The 20,879-nt window shown below is 41.4% G+C and overlaps 1 protein-coding gene across 9 annotated transcripts in view; it reads left to right on the forward strand.

The window, feature by feature from the left end:
* IGF1 (insulin like growth factor 1) overlaps positions 1-20,879 on the forward strand; it is a 79,666-nt gene that overhangs the window by 37,208 nt on the left and 21,579 nt on the right. For all 9 annotated transcript variants that reach the window (XM_061125505.1, XM_061125508.1, XM_061125503.1 and 6 more), the window contains one exon: positions 19,881-20,062. In XM_061125505.1, coding sequence (XP_060981488.1) covers positions 19,881-20,062 — 182 coding nt within the window. The remainder of the gene's footprint in view (positions 1-19,880; positions 20,063-20,879) is intronic.

Consider the following 20,879-nt stretch of genomic DNA (forward strand, 5'->3'; position numbering starts at 1 on the left):
TTCCCCCTTACAATCAAGAAATTCTTCCTGATGCTAAAGTGGAAACACTTTCAAAGCAGCGCAAGTCTGTTCACCCTTGTCTAGTCCTCAGTGGAGATGAGAAGGAATACTCCGTGTAATAATAACCCTTATCATACCTGGTGGTGAAGATTAAGTCTTTCCTTTTTTGGGCTGAGTTTTCATTCTATTTTCCATCTAGTTAATCTTTTTTTTTTTACTCCTATCTGGATCCTTTCCAGATTCTCCAAATGAGTCTTAAAATAGGAGAATGAAATCTGAGTTCCCACTCTAATTAAAACCTCAGCAATGCCAAGTTTTGTGGAAAGATTACTCTCTAGGCTTTCATTTCATAATTCTCGACATACGTCCACATTATTATACAGTTTTGTTGCTGAACTTTCTCACTCACTCAGAGTCCACAGCTATCTTGCTGTAGTACTTGTCTCTGCCAATCGGAGCCCATTTTTGTTCACTTTAAACATCTTCCTGTTTTTAATGACCACCCCCTTCTACACTATTAAAGGTCACTTTAAATTGTAATCCTACCTCCTAATGCTTGAGAATCTTTTTCCTGCCTTTGTGCAATCTGAAAAACCTTCTAAGTATATTATTTCAGTCACTGAGAAAGGAATCTCAATTTATATCAATCCTATATGAATCTGAATAGCACTCACTTCTCCCAATACCCACAAGCATGGTTTGAGCATGATAAGCAATGCAAACCACTTCTGTCCATCCATTTGATTCAACATCTTTTTGAGCATTAATGAAAGGCACTGGGGATACAGCAGTGAGCAAATCACAATTTCTCTATTCATTCAGTAGCATGTCCATACAGTGTATACCACCAAAATGTATTCATTAAGCTTGTACTATTTGCAGGTCTGCAGTGGGTGTTGAGGCTACAGCAGTGAACAGAATCTTATGGATCTTGCATTCCAGTGGGGGTGGGGAGGAAGGAGGCTAGGTACAAGTCAAGCAATAAATAAACAGAACCCAATCAAATCTTGATCAATGTTTTGAAAAAAACAATGGAATGATAGATGTCCAGATGGTGGCTGTCTTCAATGTGGTAGATTCCCCAAGGAGAAAGCTTCCCAAGAGGTGGGGGTAGCTCTGAACATCTTACAATTTAGCAGTTGTCTGATATTCTGAACCAATTCCCGTTAGCAAACCAATGCTCTTTATAGGCTATTCTCCTAGACCTAGACTTCACTTCTGCTGGGATGTCGATGGCTGATAATGCATTGAAGTGAAGTGAAAGTCACTCAGTCATGTCCAACTCTTTGCAACCCCATGGGTATAGTCTATGGAATTCTCTAAGCTGGAATACTGGAGTGGATAATCTTTCCCTTCTCCAGGGGATCTTCTCAACTCAGGGATCGAACCCAGGTCTCCCACACTGCAGGCAGATTCTTTACCAACTGAGCCACAGAGGAAGCCTGATAATGCATTATTCCTTGGTAAATTATTGATTAATTTAATTTATAGATAATGCCTTATTCCTTAGTAAATTATTGACATTTCCAAAGGACTCTTTCATGTGCTTTAATCAAAAGAAGTGATAAATGGAAGGAATTTCAGGATATGGTTGCCTTAGTTCCCTAGGAATTTGATAGACATTTCTGGAAAATAGGAGTCCAATGGTCCATTAAATATAGGGAAAGTGGACTTCAGTACCATCAGATAGGTTTCTTCACTATAGCATCTCTCACAAACTTGAACAGGCTGGTGAACGTTCAGACTCTCTAATGGGATGACATGCATAGCTGTTTCCTGAGCTTTTTGTGTGGCTTTTTGGTGAACACTGGGCTGAAGCGGGGTCTTAGACCCTCTGGTGTCTTTTGACATTGACTGCAGCATTTGGTATATGCCGTGCAGGCCAGCTGGATGTTTGTGAAAGGTAAAACAGGAACACGACTGGCTTCTCTGCAAGCCTGGGCCTGTATTTCCCTACTTTCCTCAGATCATGGGACCTTTTGAGTGTCTGAATTTCCACTCTCCAGGAAAATCCATAAACACACATAATTACACCCCATGCAGAGGACTCACAGGCCTCTTACCAAAACTCATCTCTGGACTAGAGGGTTTCTAAGGACCTGTTCGGTGCTAGAGTTCTACTAAGTTTCTGCGCTCATGTTGACCTGTTGGTTCATATTTCTTATTAACTTCTGAGTTTCTTGGGGCTAGACCAAGTATTCTACCTCTTCCCAAGCTCCTTCAGCCTTGATGGAGTGCTCAGTACGCAAAGGATGCTAATAAGTAACAGCCAGGAAGGGTGGGGAGACCCCTCAACAGAGAAGTACCAGCCAACCCTGGGGATACCCAACTGGCTTCCCAATTAGTGAATGAGGTCATTTTCCCTCTGATGTTTTCCAGAAATAGATCTGTGAAGAAGGCGTGCACTGAAATGACCTCGCAAGGCAACGGGAAGGAAGTGACTAGAAAGGGAATCATTAAAAACCCAACTTCTTCTTTAAAGGGAAATGGAAACAGGGACCTGGAGGAAGGTTATAATTGCCAAGCCAGCAGTGGCCCCTGCTTTCCTCCCCCTGCTCCCGATATGGATTTCCTGCCTGCGGGGCACCATTTGATTTAAAGCTATGGGAGCCTCACAGACGCTCTCATGAGAAGGGCTCGGCAAAGAAATAGAGCAGCGTTTGTCCTCTTCCTGCCACTTCTGCATGGAAGCAGTTGGATTAATTAACCCTGTTTCCTCAGCAGGGCTGATCCTGACACTTGCTCAAGAAATGCTGATGCGTATGTGTAGCCTGACTGACAAATAACAAATTATGATTTTTTCTTTTTTGCAAAATTGGATGCCCTCTGGTAGATTTAACCACCTGGTTCTGTATTTCCCTTGCACACTCCTTTGCCATGAGTTTTGAATGACCCGTGAAAAGAGGTTTTGATGATGTGGTCCTGAGAGTGTGCCAAAAACCCACCCCACCCCTGTTTGGCTTCTCTGCATTAGCCTGGGAGGTTATAAAGGGTAAGGACATAGAAACGATAGATGTGGATCCTTGGGAAGTCTGTCGTCTAGAAGGAAGTTTTACAGATGAGCAGACTGGCTTGAACACCCACCTGACAGTTTGGAAGCATAAAAATAAATTGAACCTGATCCTTAGAAAAGGCAGCTTTCCATATCAGAGGACGTCCCTGTGTTTCCAGCTTTCCACGTGGCCAGGGAATTTGTTGAGGCTCTAATTTCCCTCCCTGCAAACTGGCTTGCTGTCTTCAGGTGCTAGCTGCAGTCAGAACGACACAGACTGTGCAGATAAAAAGGCAGGGAAGGGAAAAAGGTCAACATGCATTTTGTGTTTCAGTGTAGTTTCTTACTTTGGAGAGTTATGATTTTTTTTCCTTCTTGCAGTAAAACTAGATCTGCTACTAGACTAACATATGGTTACCTTTATTAACCAGTTATCAAAAGAGATAGGAAGTCTTTATGGAGTCTTGAAAGGGTAAGGGGTCCTTCTCTGGATGTCAGTCCTCACTGGCCCTTTCCTCCTAACCAGAGCTCCACCACTTAGTCATACATTACATCCTCATGTTAGATGCCTGTATCCCATGGAGACCAGAAACACAAGGGCATCATCTGAAGACTTGGAAATGCAGGCTTTCAGGCACCAGCTCACAATTCCTGATACACAAACTGAGGGTGGACCCCAACAGTGTTGTTTTAACCAGAATTCTGGATGATACTGATAGATGCACAACCTGAGAAGCACTGATACGTATCACTGTGTAATCACCCACTGCATGACGTCTGAGTCACCTTGGGCCCTGGCGGCTTCAAGAGTCCCCACAGGCATATGAACCTGAAGTTGGTCTTTTCATGGGAATTAGGAGGCAGTTATGTGAGTGGAGAATGTTTACCATTTGAAATAAAACAGAAAATAAAGACTAATGTATAGATGAAGTGCTAGTTTGTGATGCACAAAACAATCATTTTGCACTTTCAAAGAGGTTTAGTTCAGTTCAGTTCAGTTGCTCAGTCGTGTCCGACTCTTTGCGACCCCATGAATCACAGCACGCCAGGCCTCCCTGTCCATCTCCAGCTCCCAGAGTTTACTCAAACTCTTGTCCATGGAGTCAGTGATGCCATCCAGCCATCTCATCCCCTGTCATCCCCTTCTCCTCCTGCCCCCAATCCCTCCCAGCATCAGGGTATTTTCCAATGAGTCAACACTTCACATGAGGTGGCCAAAGTACTGGAGTTTCAGCTTCAGCATCAGTTCTTCCAGTGAACACCCAGGACTGATCTCCTTTAGTATGGACTGGCTGGATCTCCTTGCAGTCCAAGAGACTCTCAAGAGTCTTCTCCAACACCACAGTTCAAAAGCATCAATTCTTCGGTGCTCAGCCTTCTTCACAGTCCAACTCTCACATCCATACATGACCACTGGAAAAACCATAGCAAAGAGGTTGGCGGGAATGAAACCCTCAGACAAGAGTTTTCTCAGGGACTGGAAGGAAACTCCCTTGCTAGACTCAGACTCCAGCCACTCTGGGCAGTGGTCTTTGAACTGCTGAAGTCAGCATCTCTGCACTATAGCTTCCTTTCAGGTTGTCATAGGAACCGGGGTCATGGAGGGCATGGTGACCTGTGATCCCATTTTCGTCTGTTTTGTTCATGTCTTATCCTCAGGACTGAGAGCAGTGTCTAGAATATAGTAGGTGTTCAATGAACATTTGTGATGGAATGATTATAAGCAAGAGAGGAATAATGTAGTAAAAGGAGGACAGATGTGGTCAAATCTGGAGTCAGATGGGCTGTCAGGGGTATTACTCCCTGAAAGCAGGTTGAGAGACTCCAGGCAGGGCAGAACAAGGCATTCCAGAGAGGACCTGAGTTCAGAAGGCTCCTGAGAGCAGAGCCTTTGCTATTTAGACCACAAACTCCTCCGCTCCCTGCGGGGGTGTGATGCTGTCAACAGCTATGCTTCTGGGCATCCCCTTCCCCCACCCCAGAGAAGAAAACTCATATAGGTACTTGGTGATTTTGAAAACTGAGAACCAGGGTCTCTTGTCATCAATTTCATTTTTCCTGGTATTTCTTCTACTTGGCAAACTTTTGGACGCACTAGGAAACTGCAATTCAATTACTGCACTAGTAATTGAAAACAGAAATTGGTTCTTTTATTCTAATTCATGGGATGCAGGTAAGATTTCTGTTTATGCTCCACCTTGACGCTCTCTTTTCTAATCCTGGGGGGAAATCTGGATATAATTCTCTGTTTTGGTCCTTATGAGAAACTGTGGGCTTTCATCAAATTAGGATTGTCTGATAATATTATTTGGGAATTTATTCTTACAAATGATCTAGAAGTAGAAAGTTATGTGCACAAAGACACTTATTGTTGCATTAGTTAAAATAGTGATAAAGCTGGACATAGCCTAAATGTCTAACTACAGGAAAATGGTTTAAAAAATAAATGGTGGCAAATCAACTCAAGAAAATATTCCTCAGCTTTAAAATTATAATTATAAAGATTATATAACAGTATGAAAAATGCCTACAATATAAACACAAAAATGAAAAAAAAGTGAAAAAACACAAAAATGCTACCTTGAATTTAAGCTGTGACGTACCTGTGTCAAACTGATGCATGCATCTGGGTGAAAACTAAAAAAAAATTTTAAATTATGATATTTGATTTGTTGGGATAGCAAGAGTCTGGTTAACATTTCTCTTTTCAATTTCTGCTAAAGTTGTTATGACTTTGTGCAATTCAAGGGGATTGGAAACAAGATGGTCTGGCTGCATGACAGAGCTGACTACCCCTTTTGAAAGTGGAAAGAATCGCAGTGTACTGGGTGAGATGTGAACACCCAGCCATGCCTTAAACCACAGGGCTGCCCAGACTTTTTTCTCGAGGGCAAAAGCCATGCATGACATTACTTCTGGCACTCCCTGGAATGCCTAGGCTAAACCTCTGTCTGCCGCATGAGCTCTAACACTGGAGTTAGTGGGCTAATTTAGATAGCCTTCCCCACATCCATCATGGATTTTAGCATTATGTGCCTTCGAGCATCCCGGTAATGGTATCAGCTTCAGAAATTTTCCTTACCTGAGAAATCTCCCACTTTCAAGGTATCCCAAGTTTAGGTGAATTGGCTCGGTAACTTACTAGCTATGTAATTTGGGTCAAGTTACTTAACATTGCTAAACCTCAGTTTCCTCCTTTGTAAAATGGATATAGTAATAATGCCTACTCCATGCAGAGGCTATAAATGAAATAAGACAAGAAAAGTAATATTTACTATACAATTTTAATAGAAAGCATTCAACAAAGGGAAACTGTTGGTAATATATTATTGCAAAGGCATCCATCTGTTCTAAATGTGAAAGAAATAAGTTTAAATGTAAAATGGACAGAAGAATGAAATGCCCCTTTCAGTCTCCAGAGAAACTTGTGTTTAATGGAAAAGGTTCAAACCTCATTTCATTATACCTTTAGGTCTTGGTATAGCTCCTTCTTTCTCACTAGCTAATCAATAGCCTCTAAGTTTTAGTGTTCTCAAGTGTTCTTGCACGTGAAGATGTTGTCTGCACCACTGTGTTTAAACCAAGGAAAGGAAGCTTAACTAAGCATCAAACCAGGTAGTATGGTCTGCGTAGTAACTCTGACACTTGAAGAACTGCATCATTTCAGGCCAGATAGAAGGCTAGGAGGAAGAACCACAGGTGGTGATGCCACAGATGACTAACCCAGATGGGGGAGATGAGAAGACTGGAAAGCCAAGAGCCACAGCCAAGGACAAGAGGAATTTGATTTGAAAGGGGAGTGTTAAGACATCAACAGCCTGGAAGAAGAAGTCCAGGGTGATTTGTGGCCTGTTGAGTACCAGGAAAAAAGATGTGGCAAAAGAAGGCACAGATGTTCTGAAGAATGCAAGGAATTTATGATGGTTCATAGTCTGACGGCGGGAAATGCCTGTAGAGGGCAGATCTCAGTGGGCCGCGGGAGCACTGGTTCTTTGAGAAGATACAGGAAGACTAGGACTTCACAAGTACCTTTCTCAGAGTATCATCCTGAACCAGGAGCAGAGGAGGAGGAAGAGGAAGACAAGAAGTTGCTTGAGAAGAAAAATTAATAAATTTAGCGAGTCTTTAGAAGTAGATTAAAATATTTCTAAAGCAACAGCCCTCTTTTTCCTGTCACTTTTTCTTGTGAAAATCATTGCCAAAGACTTGAACTGACATCCAACAATGAGGATGTAGCTCTCTCTACATTCTCTTATCAGAATCCCTGCTACTCGAATCAAAATGCTTCACTTCTCCTCCCATCCCTATTACACAGAAGGTGCTGCAAGACCTTGACAATCATTTCTTCTCATCAACCTAAAGGTTTATACATGCAGTTTAACAAATATTATACAAATAGGTATTTAATTGACATTGTGGTGATTATGGAGACCATACCCATTAAGAAGTCACTGGATTTTATATTCTCCTCTCTCAGACATGTGAGAGGCTAGTTGTAGGGTTGTAAGGAAGCAGGTACTTGTTTGCAGGCTGGAAAGAGAGAATAGAGGCTACCTTGTTTGACAACTATGTATTTTGCCCCTGAACTTGGGCCCTGACTTTCTAACAGAGTTAGGTCAGAGCTAATCATGGTGGATCAGTGGTAAAGAATCTGCCTGCCAATGCAGGAGATACAGGTTCGATCCTTGGGTTGAGAAGATCCCCTGGAGAAGGAAATGGCACCCCCACTCTAGTATTCTTTCCTGGGAGAACCCATGGCCAGAGGAGCCTGGCAGACTACAGTCCATGGGGTTGCAAAAAAGTTGGACATGACTTAGCAACTAAACAACAACAATCATGCCAAATATTAGCATCAGCAGTGCCTTCATGCAGGCTTCCCAAACCCAGACCTGAGCCAAAGCGAGCAGACAGGAGGCAAGTGTTGAGGGAAATAAAATATCCCACAAGCAGCTATCCTGGCCCAGTGTCCCTGCACAAAGGAGCCTCTGCAGCTGTAGGACACATCAGGCCTCACGTTGCTTGCTTCTAATGAGGCCAACTAATTCTGCAGCCACGGACAGGTTCTGTGATAAATTGGAAAGTGACTTCTGGGGCAATTGTCTCCACTTCTCAGAAAGAAAATTCACAGAAGTGAGTGACTGGCTCAAAGGCCAGGAGGACATTGCCTCTGAGTGTGATCCCAGAGTAGAGTGAGGGGGTCATTCACAAGTGTGTTGGAGTATGTGAGAAAAAATAAAAATGAAAAAGTTTGGTTTCTCCAGCCAAAATTACAAGCTGAAAATGTTTTCCGTTAGTAACATCAATAAGAGAAGCAGAGATTTTTCTTGATTGATAATAATATTTGCTAAAAGCATTGAATGAGGTTTGGAAATAACAGACATGATATTGATCCCAGAAGAAGTAAAGATCAAAACAGGATTTAGCTTGGAGATGAGTCGCAACCTAGCCACACCTCTCTCTTTTTTCATACTTCACTTGCTCAATTCAGAAAAATAATATTTGGGGGTAGGGAAAGAGATTGGGAGAAGTGGGGTGGCTAAACTGAGTTCTGTGATTGTCATATGACTAAGATACTTCTTAGTTGACCTTGAAGTCAATGTTAAGGACAGCTATCATATCCAAAGATACATAAACTTCTAAAATACAATAATTTGAGGAAAACTGTTGAAGTCTTAGTCATGTTTAAGCAAGTAAACATTAAGGAGGAAGGAAGAAAATTATAATAGCAAAATTCTATAGAAATAAAAAAAGAAATAAAGAATGGTAGGATGAGTCCAGATTTTAGCTGAAAGTTTCTGAGATAATATAGAAAGAAAGAGAGTGAAAGTGAAAAGTACTCAGTCGTGTCCGACTCTTTGTGAACCATGAATGGTACAATCAGTGGAGTTCTCCAGGACAGAATACTGCAGTGGGTAGCCTTTCCCTTCTCCAGGGGATCTTCCTAACTCAGGGATGTAACTCAGGTCTCCCCCATTACACATGGATTCATTACCAGCTGAGTCATCAGGGAAGCCCAAGAATACTGGAGTGGGTAGCCTATCCCTTCTCTAGCGGATCTTCCTGACCCAGGTCTCCTGCACTGCAAGCAGATTCTTTACCAGCTGAGCTACTAGGGAAGCCCCTAGATAATATAATCACTCTCCAAAGGAAGCAGTCAGCCTCAGTCTGCATACTTGCTTGATATTCAGATGAATCATATTAATATTATCACTTGCTTGAGAACTCCCTGTACAGATTTCAAAATTTTAACAACCTCAACATTAGTTTATCAAAAAAAAAAATAAAAATAAAAGTGTAGCATTTGTAAAACCATATTTATAATGGTCCACTTTTTATTTTGTCCTCTGGGCAGATGTTGAATACCAAGGACAGAGATGATGACCTGTCTGGATGCCCATTCATGTTATCAGATAAAATACCATGCAATTGTAGATGGGATTTTCTGGGGACTCTGCACCTGTCCCCCCAGGAAGGAATTGAATATCACACAGAGGATTCATATACCATAGAGAGACACTCAGGAAACCAGTGAAATAAAGTGTTACCCATACTGAATACTAGGAAGTTCAGTGCTCTGGTCAACAATATTAACAACCCTTCTCGGACTAGTCACTTACCTTTAGAAGATACAGCTTTGTGAAATGCTAAAAGACCATGTCCAGTGATTTCTAGAAAGACTTTTCTCATACTCATTCTGATTTCTAAGTGCCCACACAAACGAGGCCACTTCCTCATGCCTCAAAACCTTTAGGATCTCGGTTTTTGAGATGGAAACTGTTTCTGTTTCAACAGCTCCAGCAGATGACTCTCTTACCTTTCTTAGCCTCCTAATTCCCCCCTGTATCATGCCTCGATCTGGCTTCTGCAGTCCCAACAGGGCCTTGTTCCCTTTCCTTACCCAAACCCGCCTCTATACTGAGCATTTCCTCTGTTTTCCTCCATCATACTCAATGCTGATCCCTACTTCTCTTAAATTAATCTGAAATATCAATCTTGTTTTTGTCTAAAATTAAACCTGACAAAGAGGAAAGTCCTAGTTCTTTCATCAAACTTTTCTTCAGTAGATTCTTCTCTATTATTAAGGAAAAGCAGGCTTCCCTCATAGCTCAGTTGGTAAAGAATCTGCCTGCAATACAGGTGGCCCCGGTTCAATTCCCTGAGTTGGGAAGATCACTGGAAAAGGGATAGGCTACCCACTCCAGCCTTCTTGGGCTACCCTTGTGGCTCAGCTGGTAATGGAATCAACCTGCAACGTGGGAGACCTGGGTTAGATCCCTGGGTTGGGAAGATCCCCTGGAGAAGGGAAAGGCTACCCACTCCAGTATTCTGGCCTGGAGAATTCCATGGACTGTATAATCCAGGGGGTCACAAAGAGTTGGACATGACTGAGCGACTTACACTTTCAGGGAAAAACACTTATGTGCCATATATGCATTGTTGATTAAAAAGTGGGCCCCAGGGCCATCTAGATAATCCTTAGAGTCACGTTGTTAGGAGGACTGCTTGATGTTACCCAGTACTTTGTCTTCATGAGAAAACTGAATCTCAGAGAATCTGTGCGACTTGTGAGTTTGCACAAAAAATCCGCGGCTGGAAGCCAATGTTGTTTTCAGTATACCATATTGCCTGCTTTCTTATTTCCTCTCTGCATATGGCACAGTGCTAGGTGCTATAGAAACACTCCCCAGGCCTTTTCAGTTCAGGAACAACGCTGCTGACACACCAGCATGAAAGGGACATCACATACAACCCAACTGGCACTGAAGTGCACACACCGCAGTTATTTATACCCTGTGACGCTCTAACCACCTCTCCTTCCCTCTCTCCCTCCCGGCTTCTCTCCTGTGTTCAACCTGTCGCTGACTCTGGCTGTTGCTTCTCTGCAGTGATGCCAAGGGCTGTCTCTGCTGCCGTGGAGGCCGTTTTCCAGCAGCTCACTCCCTGATGCAGGCCCGGATGCCTCTCCCTCCAGGGCCTCCGCCTCCCGACACTCTCCCTTCAGACACGCCAGGCCGCCCTGGCAGCCGCCACCCCTTCACCTGCCATGCTGAGCGCGTCACACCCACCCCTGGGAAAACCTCCAGGTGTACCCGGAGCAAAACACAGAGGCCTGGGCGAGGAGACGGATGGGGAGTAGGGCCCCTGAGAACACGGGGCAGGTGCCAAGTTGAAAAGAAAAGAGAAATGATAGACTTCAGAGTGAAACTAAAAATAAAGAGAATGTGTTTTAATACCCCTTTGGCTGATTCATCTTCCTGTGGCACCAGAAAGAGGGGCGTTGCCCTCTGTTCATGAATGCCTTATGTTTTGCCTACGAGGCCTCTCTTCCCACATCTGAAAGGGTAAACTGACAATACCAGTGTAAGTATAGGAGATAATGCTGGTGGTGGCATGGCTACAATCTCCACACTGGAGCCGGATTCATCTTACAATTTCCGTCACAGTCTTTCTCAAACAAGTGAGATAACTCAGGTCCATATAAGTGATTCCTCAACATCCCTTCTTATTCTTTCTTTTGTTTTGTCTGTTTTCATCTCATTCAGGCATGGGTCCAAGGTGGAGTAGTGATTAAGTGGGACTGATGATATTGTATACCTGGCGGCTGCTTATTTCCAAAGTATGGTTGGCAGGAAAGGGAGCCTTAAATTTCAGTCATTTCAGAGAGGGAACTAAACTCTAATTCTTACCCTTCTATGAACTCTGCATAATATGAGCTTTGGCCCTAAAATGCACCAGTGAGAAAAAGAATGTTAGTGATTGTCGATAACAGAAGATGAGAAGATCTAGAGGAAGAAGAGAAAAGAAAGAAGGGAGGAATACATACATTGGTTGAAAGTGATTGGGGGGACTTCCCTGGTGGTCCAGTAGCTAAGACTCCCCAATGCAGGGAAGCCTGGATTCAATCTCTGGTCAGGGAATTAGATCCCACATGCCACAACTAAGACCCAGTCCAGCCAAATAAGTAAATTTGTAAAGGTTAAAAAAAAAAAAGTGAAAACCCACTGAAAAAAAAATAAATAAATAAAAAGAAAAAAAAAAGTGATTGGGGAACTACTTCTGACCATGTATTTTGTCCACACCCATCCCATGCCTTGCAGCATTGTTTTGAAATAAGTAAATAGTTACTAATGCTGAAAAACCAATTATTTTAGTGAGTGGATTGTTTGGGAGAAATCAAAGGTAACAAGAGTTCCAGATAAGCCCATATAACTTGTTTGACTCAGTTGAAGGATCCGTTCTTGTAAAGTGCCTATTCCAGATTAAAACTATTCACTTTAATGGAGAACAGTCCTGTTTTATCTAGAAAAGCCATCTCTTAACAAAACTTTGGAAAGACACATTTTTAAGAGGAAGAAAGGAGGAGCATACCTGCCCAGCTAGCCCTGTTGACCAACTCAATTCCATAACAATAGTAATTATAACAGCTAACATTTATGAGAATTCCCTGGTGGTCCCGTGACTAAGATTCTGCACTTCCAGTGCAAGGAGTGCAAGTTCAATCCCTGATTTCATGCTGTGTCATGAGGCCACAAATAAACAAACATAAATTAAAAAAAACAATTGCTCTGGCTCAGTTCCTCATTAAAAAAAAAAAAAATGGAACTAATGGAGTTTATTGCATCCCAGACATTGTACAAAACCCTTTACATACATTCTCATTTAACCTTCACAACAGTCTTTTTTACCTAAGAGGATCTGAGCCTTAGAAGATTTGGTGCCTTGCCCAAGGTGAATGATGAATAAGTGGCAGATTCCAGATCTGTCTGACTCCAAAACCTGTGCTTTTAGCCACATGTTGCCTCCTTCATTGGTATGACAGATGTCACGGGCAGATCATACTCAAATGCTGCAGTATGTCCTAAATAATGAAAACTATGTAACTGGAAAATGGTAGCTAAGTTATATAGCAGGCCCAACTGAAATAATTCAAAAATAAAAATGACCTCCTGGCATTTGATTATCTTTTACCTTAGACATTGATAAACCAAACCATTCCCTTAGGACAACATTTCTGTCCAGCAAAGCATTTCTCTTGCCAAAGTATAATTTTGTTGGCTACATCTGTCTCCTCCAAGCCCTGGAATCAAACCTAAACTAGTAAATTCTGCTGACCTGGCAAGACGCTCGCCCTCCAGGGCATTGTCTCAGGCTAAAGTAATACATCAAGTTGCTTCCCACTCTGTCGGCCCATTTCTCCAAAGAGCCCTAAAACAGTAATGTTTCTTCTTTGAGTCTCTAGTTTTCTTGCCCGCAGGCCTTACGCTTTAGCTCCCTGGCCTTTGGGACACAGGCAGACTGAACAGCGCTGGTTTCACACCTGCCCTTGAGTTGGGGCTTCCAAAAGAAAAGCAAATTTGGAGAGAGGAGCAGCCTCACCGAGCTCTGCTTCATTCCTTTTCTGCCCAGAGATACACAAACATTGACTTGATTGGGTAATGGGAAGACTTTGGTCTTTGGGGTTATGGGGATTTAGTAGCTGGGAATGAGTTGCTGGGTTGTGGGGGTGGTGGCAGGTCGAATAGGACCACAATTCCTAGAAAAGACGACCTCGTCCAGTTGAGAAGTAGTGGGACCAGCAAACACTGGCAATTAAAAATTAACACAGGCCAAAGTGAAATCAGTGATGAAATTTGATACGTTTTCAAGAAAAGTTTATGACATGCCTTTCATAGAAAAGAGGACATTTTCTCAGTGTTCGCTTTTATAAATGCCAAAGGCCGGTCCTACTTGGAAAGACCTGCAGAAAAGGCAGAAATGTGCAGAGTCCACAAGCAACATATGAGGCAGGCAATAGGTATATATTTTTGAAAAATTTCTTCAAAAACAATCCTAATTTCAAAATATTTTGACAATAGTCTTGATACTGACAGGGACTTAATTCCCCAATATGTGTTTGAGTACATGTGTGTATAGACCCTTGCTATTCTAAATGCATTATGATGTGGATAGTCTTAACAGCAGTGAAGGCATCTTTCCATATCTTTACTAAGTACATGACCACATATATCTCAATATTTGTTTCAATTCAAGTGTAATTTCTGTAGAATTTTTAAAGGCAAATATTGACTCATCAAAAGGCTTTAATTTAAATGCAAATCCTATGAACTCAGGAAATACTGACTATAGAATGTATTTCAATTGGGATCTAGGTAATGGCCCTATCACAATCTTCCTTATATTAGGAATTCATGAAAGGAGTTGTTTTCCCACATAAAGCCATAAAACAGGAAAGACTGAGAAGCGAATCTCATGTTTCCACACATGCAAATAGCAGTTAAAATGCTAACATGGAGATAAATTTAAGATTACTTACATTTTACCCAACTTTCCTACTAGCATCCCACGCAGAATTAGGTCAGCTGGATGAATTTTTATTAGATAAGGTGGTTCCATGGATCATTGTTGCCTAAGAAGCTAATCATTCTGTGTTATTCTAAATTGTGTAAATTTAGAATTTTCTAAGTTTTAAAAACATCTAGAGGTTTTGGATAGATAGTTGGTATAGGAAACCTAACTGTCTGACTTCTACACATATTAACTGCAGTGTTTGATTGTGTGATCAAAGTTAAATGCAAATTTTTTTATTAGTTAATAATCCATGTGCATTTTCTAGCAGACACAAAAAGGTGAATTTTCTAGAAATAGCCCTGAAGATACAACTTGCACTGTCTTACTTCTTTCTGTACAATGGTGTGTTAGTTTCTGCCGTAGAGCAAAGTGAACCAGCTACACGTTACACATAAATCCCGCTTCTTTGGATCTCCTTCCCCTTTAGGTCACCACAGAGCACTGAATGGCATTCTCTGTGCTATCCAGTAGGTTCTCATTATCTGCTCTATACATAGTACCGATCATGTATATATCTTAACTCCAATCCCCTAATTCATCCCACCCCCACTTTCTCCCTTGGTATACATAGGTTTGTCCTCTATGTCTATGTCTCTATTTCTGCCTTGTAAATAAGATCATCTATGCTAATTTTTTTTCAAATACCACATATATGCATTAATATGCAATATTTGATTTTCTGATTTGCTTCACTCTGTATGTGAACTGTCTTACTTTTTTCCTGTTTTCAAAACACAATCAACTTTTCAACTTCCCTCTTTTAGCAATTTCTAGTGAACAGTTTTAGTCCTTGGAACTCAAAGAGTAACAAGTGTATGTCTTCAGAATTGAATATTTCCCTATTTGGAAAATGTTTGCTTTTTTTCATTATTTAAATACTGATTCTTCAAATCAATGTCTCTTCTTTCTAATGACATAGTTAAAATAATTAAAGGAAAGCTGTCCCAATAACCAAGAGACAAAGTTTTAAAGGAAATTAAAGTTGAGTACAATGTCCCAACTACATTCTCAGAAAGCTACAAGAAACACCAGTTTATGTAGCACCAATAAAGGCAGTACTGGTTTTTTCTTTTACCAATGATGAATGACCAGAGTTCTTTGTTCTAGAAGTGATGACCCCAGTTTAATTTCAGTATTACCCCTTCTCCTTCAGAGATGGAGGGAAGCATCTTGCATCCATGACAAAATGTGACACTTAGCTAATTGGGATGGTTTTGATGATGCCACAATTCTGCCCCAAAGCCTTATAACTAGCAAGTTTGCCCTGAAGATTATTGAATTACTCCACTGACCATGCATTATTTAAAAGGAAGTGCTATAATTATAGAAGCCAGCTGTTTAATCATTGGAATTCTGTCTGTTGGCCAACTTTCAGGATAGAGGAGAGCACTGTGATGGTACTTTGTGTCAGCTTATGGAAGGCTCAAGCCTAGTCAGGTGGTAGCCAACTTGTCTGCTAAGCAGCCTTTGGTCTGCGTGCTCTGGAGCAAATCTACTGAAAAATAAATACATAAATACATAGATTTCCAAAGTCAGTACTTCATCAGCAAGGAAAATTCTGTGAAATTCTATACATACTTGTTCACTCTAACAGTTGAGGAAGTATATGGATCCTTCATAAAAATGTTGGTGTATCAGGACTCTGGGAGTATACTTAGTTGTAGAAAATATTTATTATCCCAGTCACCTGTCTTTTGTTATAGTATTGAGTATAGAAAAATGGTTTGAGCATCTTCAGGAACTCAGGTGACAAATAGAAAACAAATTTTAACCTTCTAACTTAGAAAATATTTGGACCTCTTTCTTGAAGACAATGTAAGTGGCTTCCAATCATACTGAATGTTTAGTTGGCCTTGATGAGTTTTCTCCATTTCTTTACATATTGCAGAATGTTTGGAATAGAAAGGACCATAGCAGTCAGACCCTGTTCAGTATAGGAATATGCTCCTAGGATCTCTAACAAGTGTTCATACAGCCTTTACATCACTGATTCCAGCAATGGGATATTCATTACCTTTAAAAGAAGTCAGTCCCATTTTTTAACACTTTTGAGTTCAAATTGTTAAACATTTTTTTCTTATATTAATCCAACATTTGTTTCCTGTTCGTCTAACAATTTTGCCCACTGGAGCACAATTATTGATAACAAGTGCTTAATGAGGAGTTTTTAAAGATAAGGATTCTTTTAAAACAGTTCATTCCATCTCATTTAAAAATTGCCCATACTGACAATAGGTGCAATTTTGAGATCATTAAAAATCTCTACTTTTCTCAAAATTGATATTGTTGCAAATAATTTTACTGCTTTCCTGGAAAACCACATTGCATCAGGCTCCTAGTTTTAGCCCACAGCAACAAATATTTTTATTTTGGCTCTGGAAAAATAAGAAATATGAGGCATTTGAAGATAAAGAGAAAAACTTTGACCCTCTAACTCTGGCCTCTCAATTGGTGAGAAATTTTTTGTTGTTGTTATTAAATATCTTGATGTAGAACCAGAAATCAAGTCTATAAGATACTTCAAAGGATCAATTAAACTTTAAAAGGCAAGGTAAACACTTGTTATATTCATATATTTTCAATGAAGTACAATTAGTCCATTGTAGACATTATGAATAGACAAAGCATCTTTCTAGGACTGCAGTGGTTGGAGATAACTGGTAGTTACATTTATGGCAAAATCCAAGCCGATAATATTTCAACAATATTAAAAAACAGATATAGACATAAGGTAAACTTTCTTTTTAGGGCATTACAGAAGAGTCCTAAATTTCTCTGTTCCTAAATTCACTGATCTATGGACTAAAAAGCACAGCTATTTTATAGACTGGGCCATGTCAAACTCTGAGCTCATCTAAGAGGTGACAAACCAGATGCCTGGTGTGTGCTATTATTTTTTGCTGTGCTGAGGATTACCTTCTGTCTCACAAGAGGAAACAGACCTGTGGTGAGTTTCATGCCTGTCGACAGTCACAAAGAAGGGAATATGCACTATACACAATGTTTAATGTTATTCTCAGATGAAGGTTAGAGTCTTCCTCCAGTGGCACGCAAGGAGCTCCAGAACCTATGAAGTGTCAGGAGGAAACAGAAGGGATACTTAAAACAGAGGTGCTAAGTAAGTCCTAGGATCACAGAGATTATCCTTCCCCATCTTCAACCCATAAGGATGAATTTTGAAATTAGTCATTTCTAAATTAGCCAAGTTTGAAGGTTTCTGAAACCACTCCTGCCACTTTACCTCTAAACCTCAAATTACCATTCCAAATTCAACAAGTGAACCTCAGTTATATCCCATTAAGAAATGTATTGTTTTAGCAGAAAGCAATTATTACCTGTGGTGGATGATGGGGACAGTTACCTCAAAGTAGACTGAGTCACCTTCCCCTCTCTCCCTCCCCAAGAGAAAACCAAAGTGTATCAGCTACTCTCCACTGGCTGACCGCTTCAGCCTCTTGAAATGGCCACTGAGCTAAAAGTATGTAGAAGTCCTTTGTGGATCACAAAAAACCATGTAAGCACATTTTTGTCCTTAATTTATAGTTACAGGAAAATATTATATAAACAAACAAACAAAACAACAACAGCAAAAAAGCATTGTTTGCATTGCTCAAGGGACCAGATGAGTCCTGGTTTGCCCCGGCTGGTGAGCAGAGGCAGAGAGTCTTCTGCGCTGGGCAATCCTCCGATGGCAAGTGAAAGCACCACTGAGATTCCAGCTGGGCACAGCTGCCCGTCCCTTCCAAATCCCTCAGCCATGAGGAGCCCACAGGGTTTGCCCTGAGCAAAAGCAGCACACCCCACCCAGAGAGACCACAATGGAACCCTCGCTGAGTTTCTATCCCCAGCTGCCCTAAGAATGACAATAAACCTGTCTTAAAGGGAGAAGGCATCCTCGTGTTCTACTGCCAAGCATCAGGAACACATTTGGGTTCTCAGAAGATTCCACGAATGGCTGGCCCCTTGGGCTGCAAGGCGGCCAAACTAGCTTGGTAGCAGGCCATGACCGTGGGTCTGATCTCCTTCAACTAGGGAGTTCAAAATACATATGGGGATTTTGACTGTCAAAACTCCATCCTGAAGTACAGCATCATTACACAAATGTAAGAATTTTGTTTAAAATATAATGCTGTCTTCTGTGTCAGGAACTGAGATTGGACATACATCACATTGACTGATTGGATCCTTCTGGGTCAATGGTTCACAGATTTTCTTCCATGAAGCCTGGACAGCAGTGAAGAAGACTGAGGCCCTCCACCTCCCAAGGGAGGAAAATGAGGCAGAGAAAGTCAAGATCCATAGCTTTCTTGCATAAGCCAAGGCAGTTTCACTTTTGTCTCTTGTATACTGATGTATAAGCAAGATTTGGTGTAACAAAAGTCCTACTATGACAAAAAGTTTACAAAGAATTCAAGTACGTTTTTAATTTAGTTTCATATAAACTTGTTTTGCCCTCTTTTTAATTCTAGAGCCAGGGAAAGTGTGTCCAAGTCAAAACAAAACAAAATAGAATCAAACTAAAACCTACTTGCCAAGTAAAGAGGCCTAATTGATTTGCAAATATCAAAAGAAATTTGATTCATGGTGTTCCCTCTGGGCAATCAAAATCAAATGAGAGGTGGACATTTAGTTCATTCTTAGTCTAGTGATCATTCTACAAGAAAACAGAGCTGATGGTTCTGGTCCCTCTAAGGTGATAGGAGAAGAAGTCCTATCACACTGGTATTGTTATCAGTTCAAGTTCTAAAGCTTCTGGATGCAGTCAGTAGCAATGCTGTCTCTTCACAGACCCTATATGATCCTAGAAAGTGATGCTCAAAGCAAGCTAACATATATTTAGGATCCGCTAGGTGTCAAGTGATGCACTTAGTACTTTTCATACAGTATGCCATGTAATCCTCAAGCGATGATTAGAAAGAACATATTAACTCTCCTTTACAAATGGGTAAACTGAGGCCCAGGAAACTTGAATGACTTGTCGTTTGAGTATGTCATTCCCAACCCTGAGTCTAGGTTTCCACATCAGTTAAGTGATGAGACCTTCCCAGACTTAAAACCTCTCTGATTTTCAGTGGAATGTTATAATGGAAGCAGATAAGACAAAGAACAAACATTGGAGCCATCCTGTGCACGAAAACCATGCAGATTTGCTAAAAAGATTCAAAAAATGGAAAACATGATCTTTTAATTAATATTCTTAGCAGCCTCCCAATTAAGCCAATATATAAGGAGTGGTGAGGATTGGGCATAGACAAGATCCTTGACTACAGGTGGCTAAGAATTTGAGGACAATTAATACAAATAAATGAATGATGAATGAGCTATTGCCGATGAGAGTGACACTGACTGCTGGAGGCATACTGGAATCTGGAAAAATCTGGGAGGGTCAGGAGTTGTTGGAGGAGTTTCGAAAGAAGACTAACTTGTAAAGGTGTAGGTTGACCTGGCGTGGGGAGAGGAGTGTTCAGCGGCTGGGTGTCGCAGTGAACACAGCGTATTATCCCACTCTAAAGCCAGGCCCTCTGTTTGATCCGAACAGACAAGCCCACGGGGTACGGCTCGAGCAGTCGGAGGGCGCCCCAGACAGGAATAGTGGATGAGTGCTGCTTCCGGAGCTGTGATCTGAGGAGGCTGGAGATGTACTGTGCGCCTCTCAAGCCCGCCAAGGCGGCCCGCTCAGTCCGTGCCCAGCGCCACACCGACATGCCCAAGGCTCAGAAGGTAAGCCCGCCAGGGGTGGCGGGGAGGGTCGGCCAGCTTCGCGAGAGCTGAGTGATGCGGCTGAGCCTCTAGAGGCCGGATAGTAATTCATACCCTCATAGACTTCTGGCTCATAGGGTCAAAAGAGCTCCATTGTAAATTCCATCACTCCACATGGTAAATTCTCCCTTCCACTGCTGTGGCCCATCTGATCACCAGAAGTTGGTGGAGAAGAGTGACTAAACCTGGGCTTTGGCATCAGACAAAACTGACATCCTAGCTTTGCCAATCACCAGCTGAGAGCCGGTGGCCAAATAATGCAGCCTCCCAAGCCTTTGCTGATGAAACCATCAGTAAAGATGGGATAGCAGTACCAGTTACCTCATCAGGTCATTAATGCACATGCAATGCTTTCCACACTCCTGCACAAAGTAAGTGTCAGACAAGTGTTAAGTTCTGTCATAATTGTATGAACAAAGCATGTGACCTTTCAAATCCTGGTATTCTGTAAACATGCAAAGAAAAATAACACTCTAAAATTGGAACTAATAGAAATTCACATTTAGTGGCAAACACAGAGAAAAAAAATAGAAATTTCAGTTTGGCTCTAAGAACAGCAAGAAAATTCTAATGATCAAAATCTGCAGGTGTCTGTTACTAACAGCAAGACTTTAAACAAGCCTTAGAGGTACTGCCTATGCCATCAAAAATATGTAAATCATCTGATGCACATTGATCACTAGATAAACCTTTGTTGAGTGAGTGAATGGATGAACAAATGTATGTAAGTGATTACATTTTCGTCACTAAGTAGAAAGAATGAGAACTAAAGAGAAGG

Source organism: Dama dama, chromosome 22, assembly GCF_033118175.1.
Source record: "Dama dama isolate Ldn47 chromosome 22, ASM3311817v1, whole genome shotgun sequence".
NCBI lineage: Eukaryota > Metazoa > Chordata > Mammalia > Artiodactyla > Cervidae > Dama > Dama dama.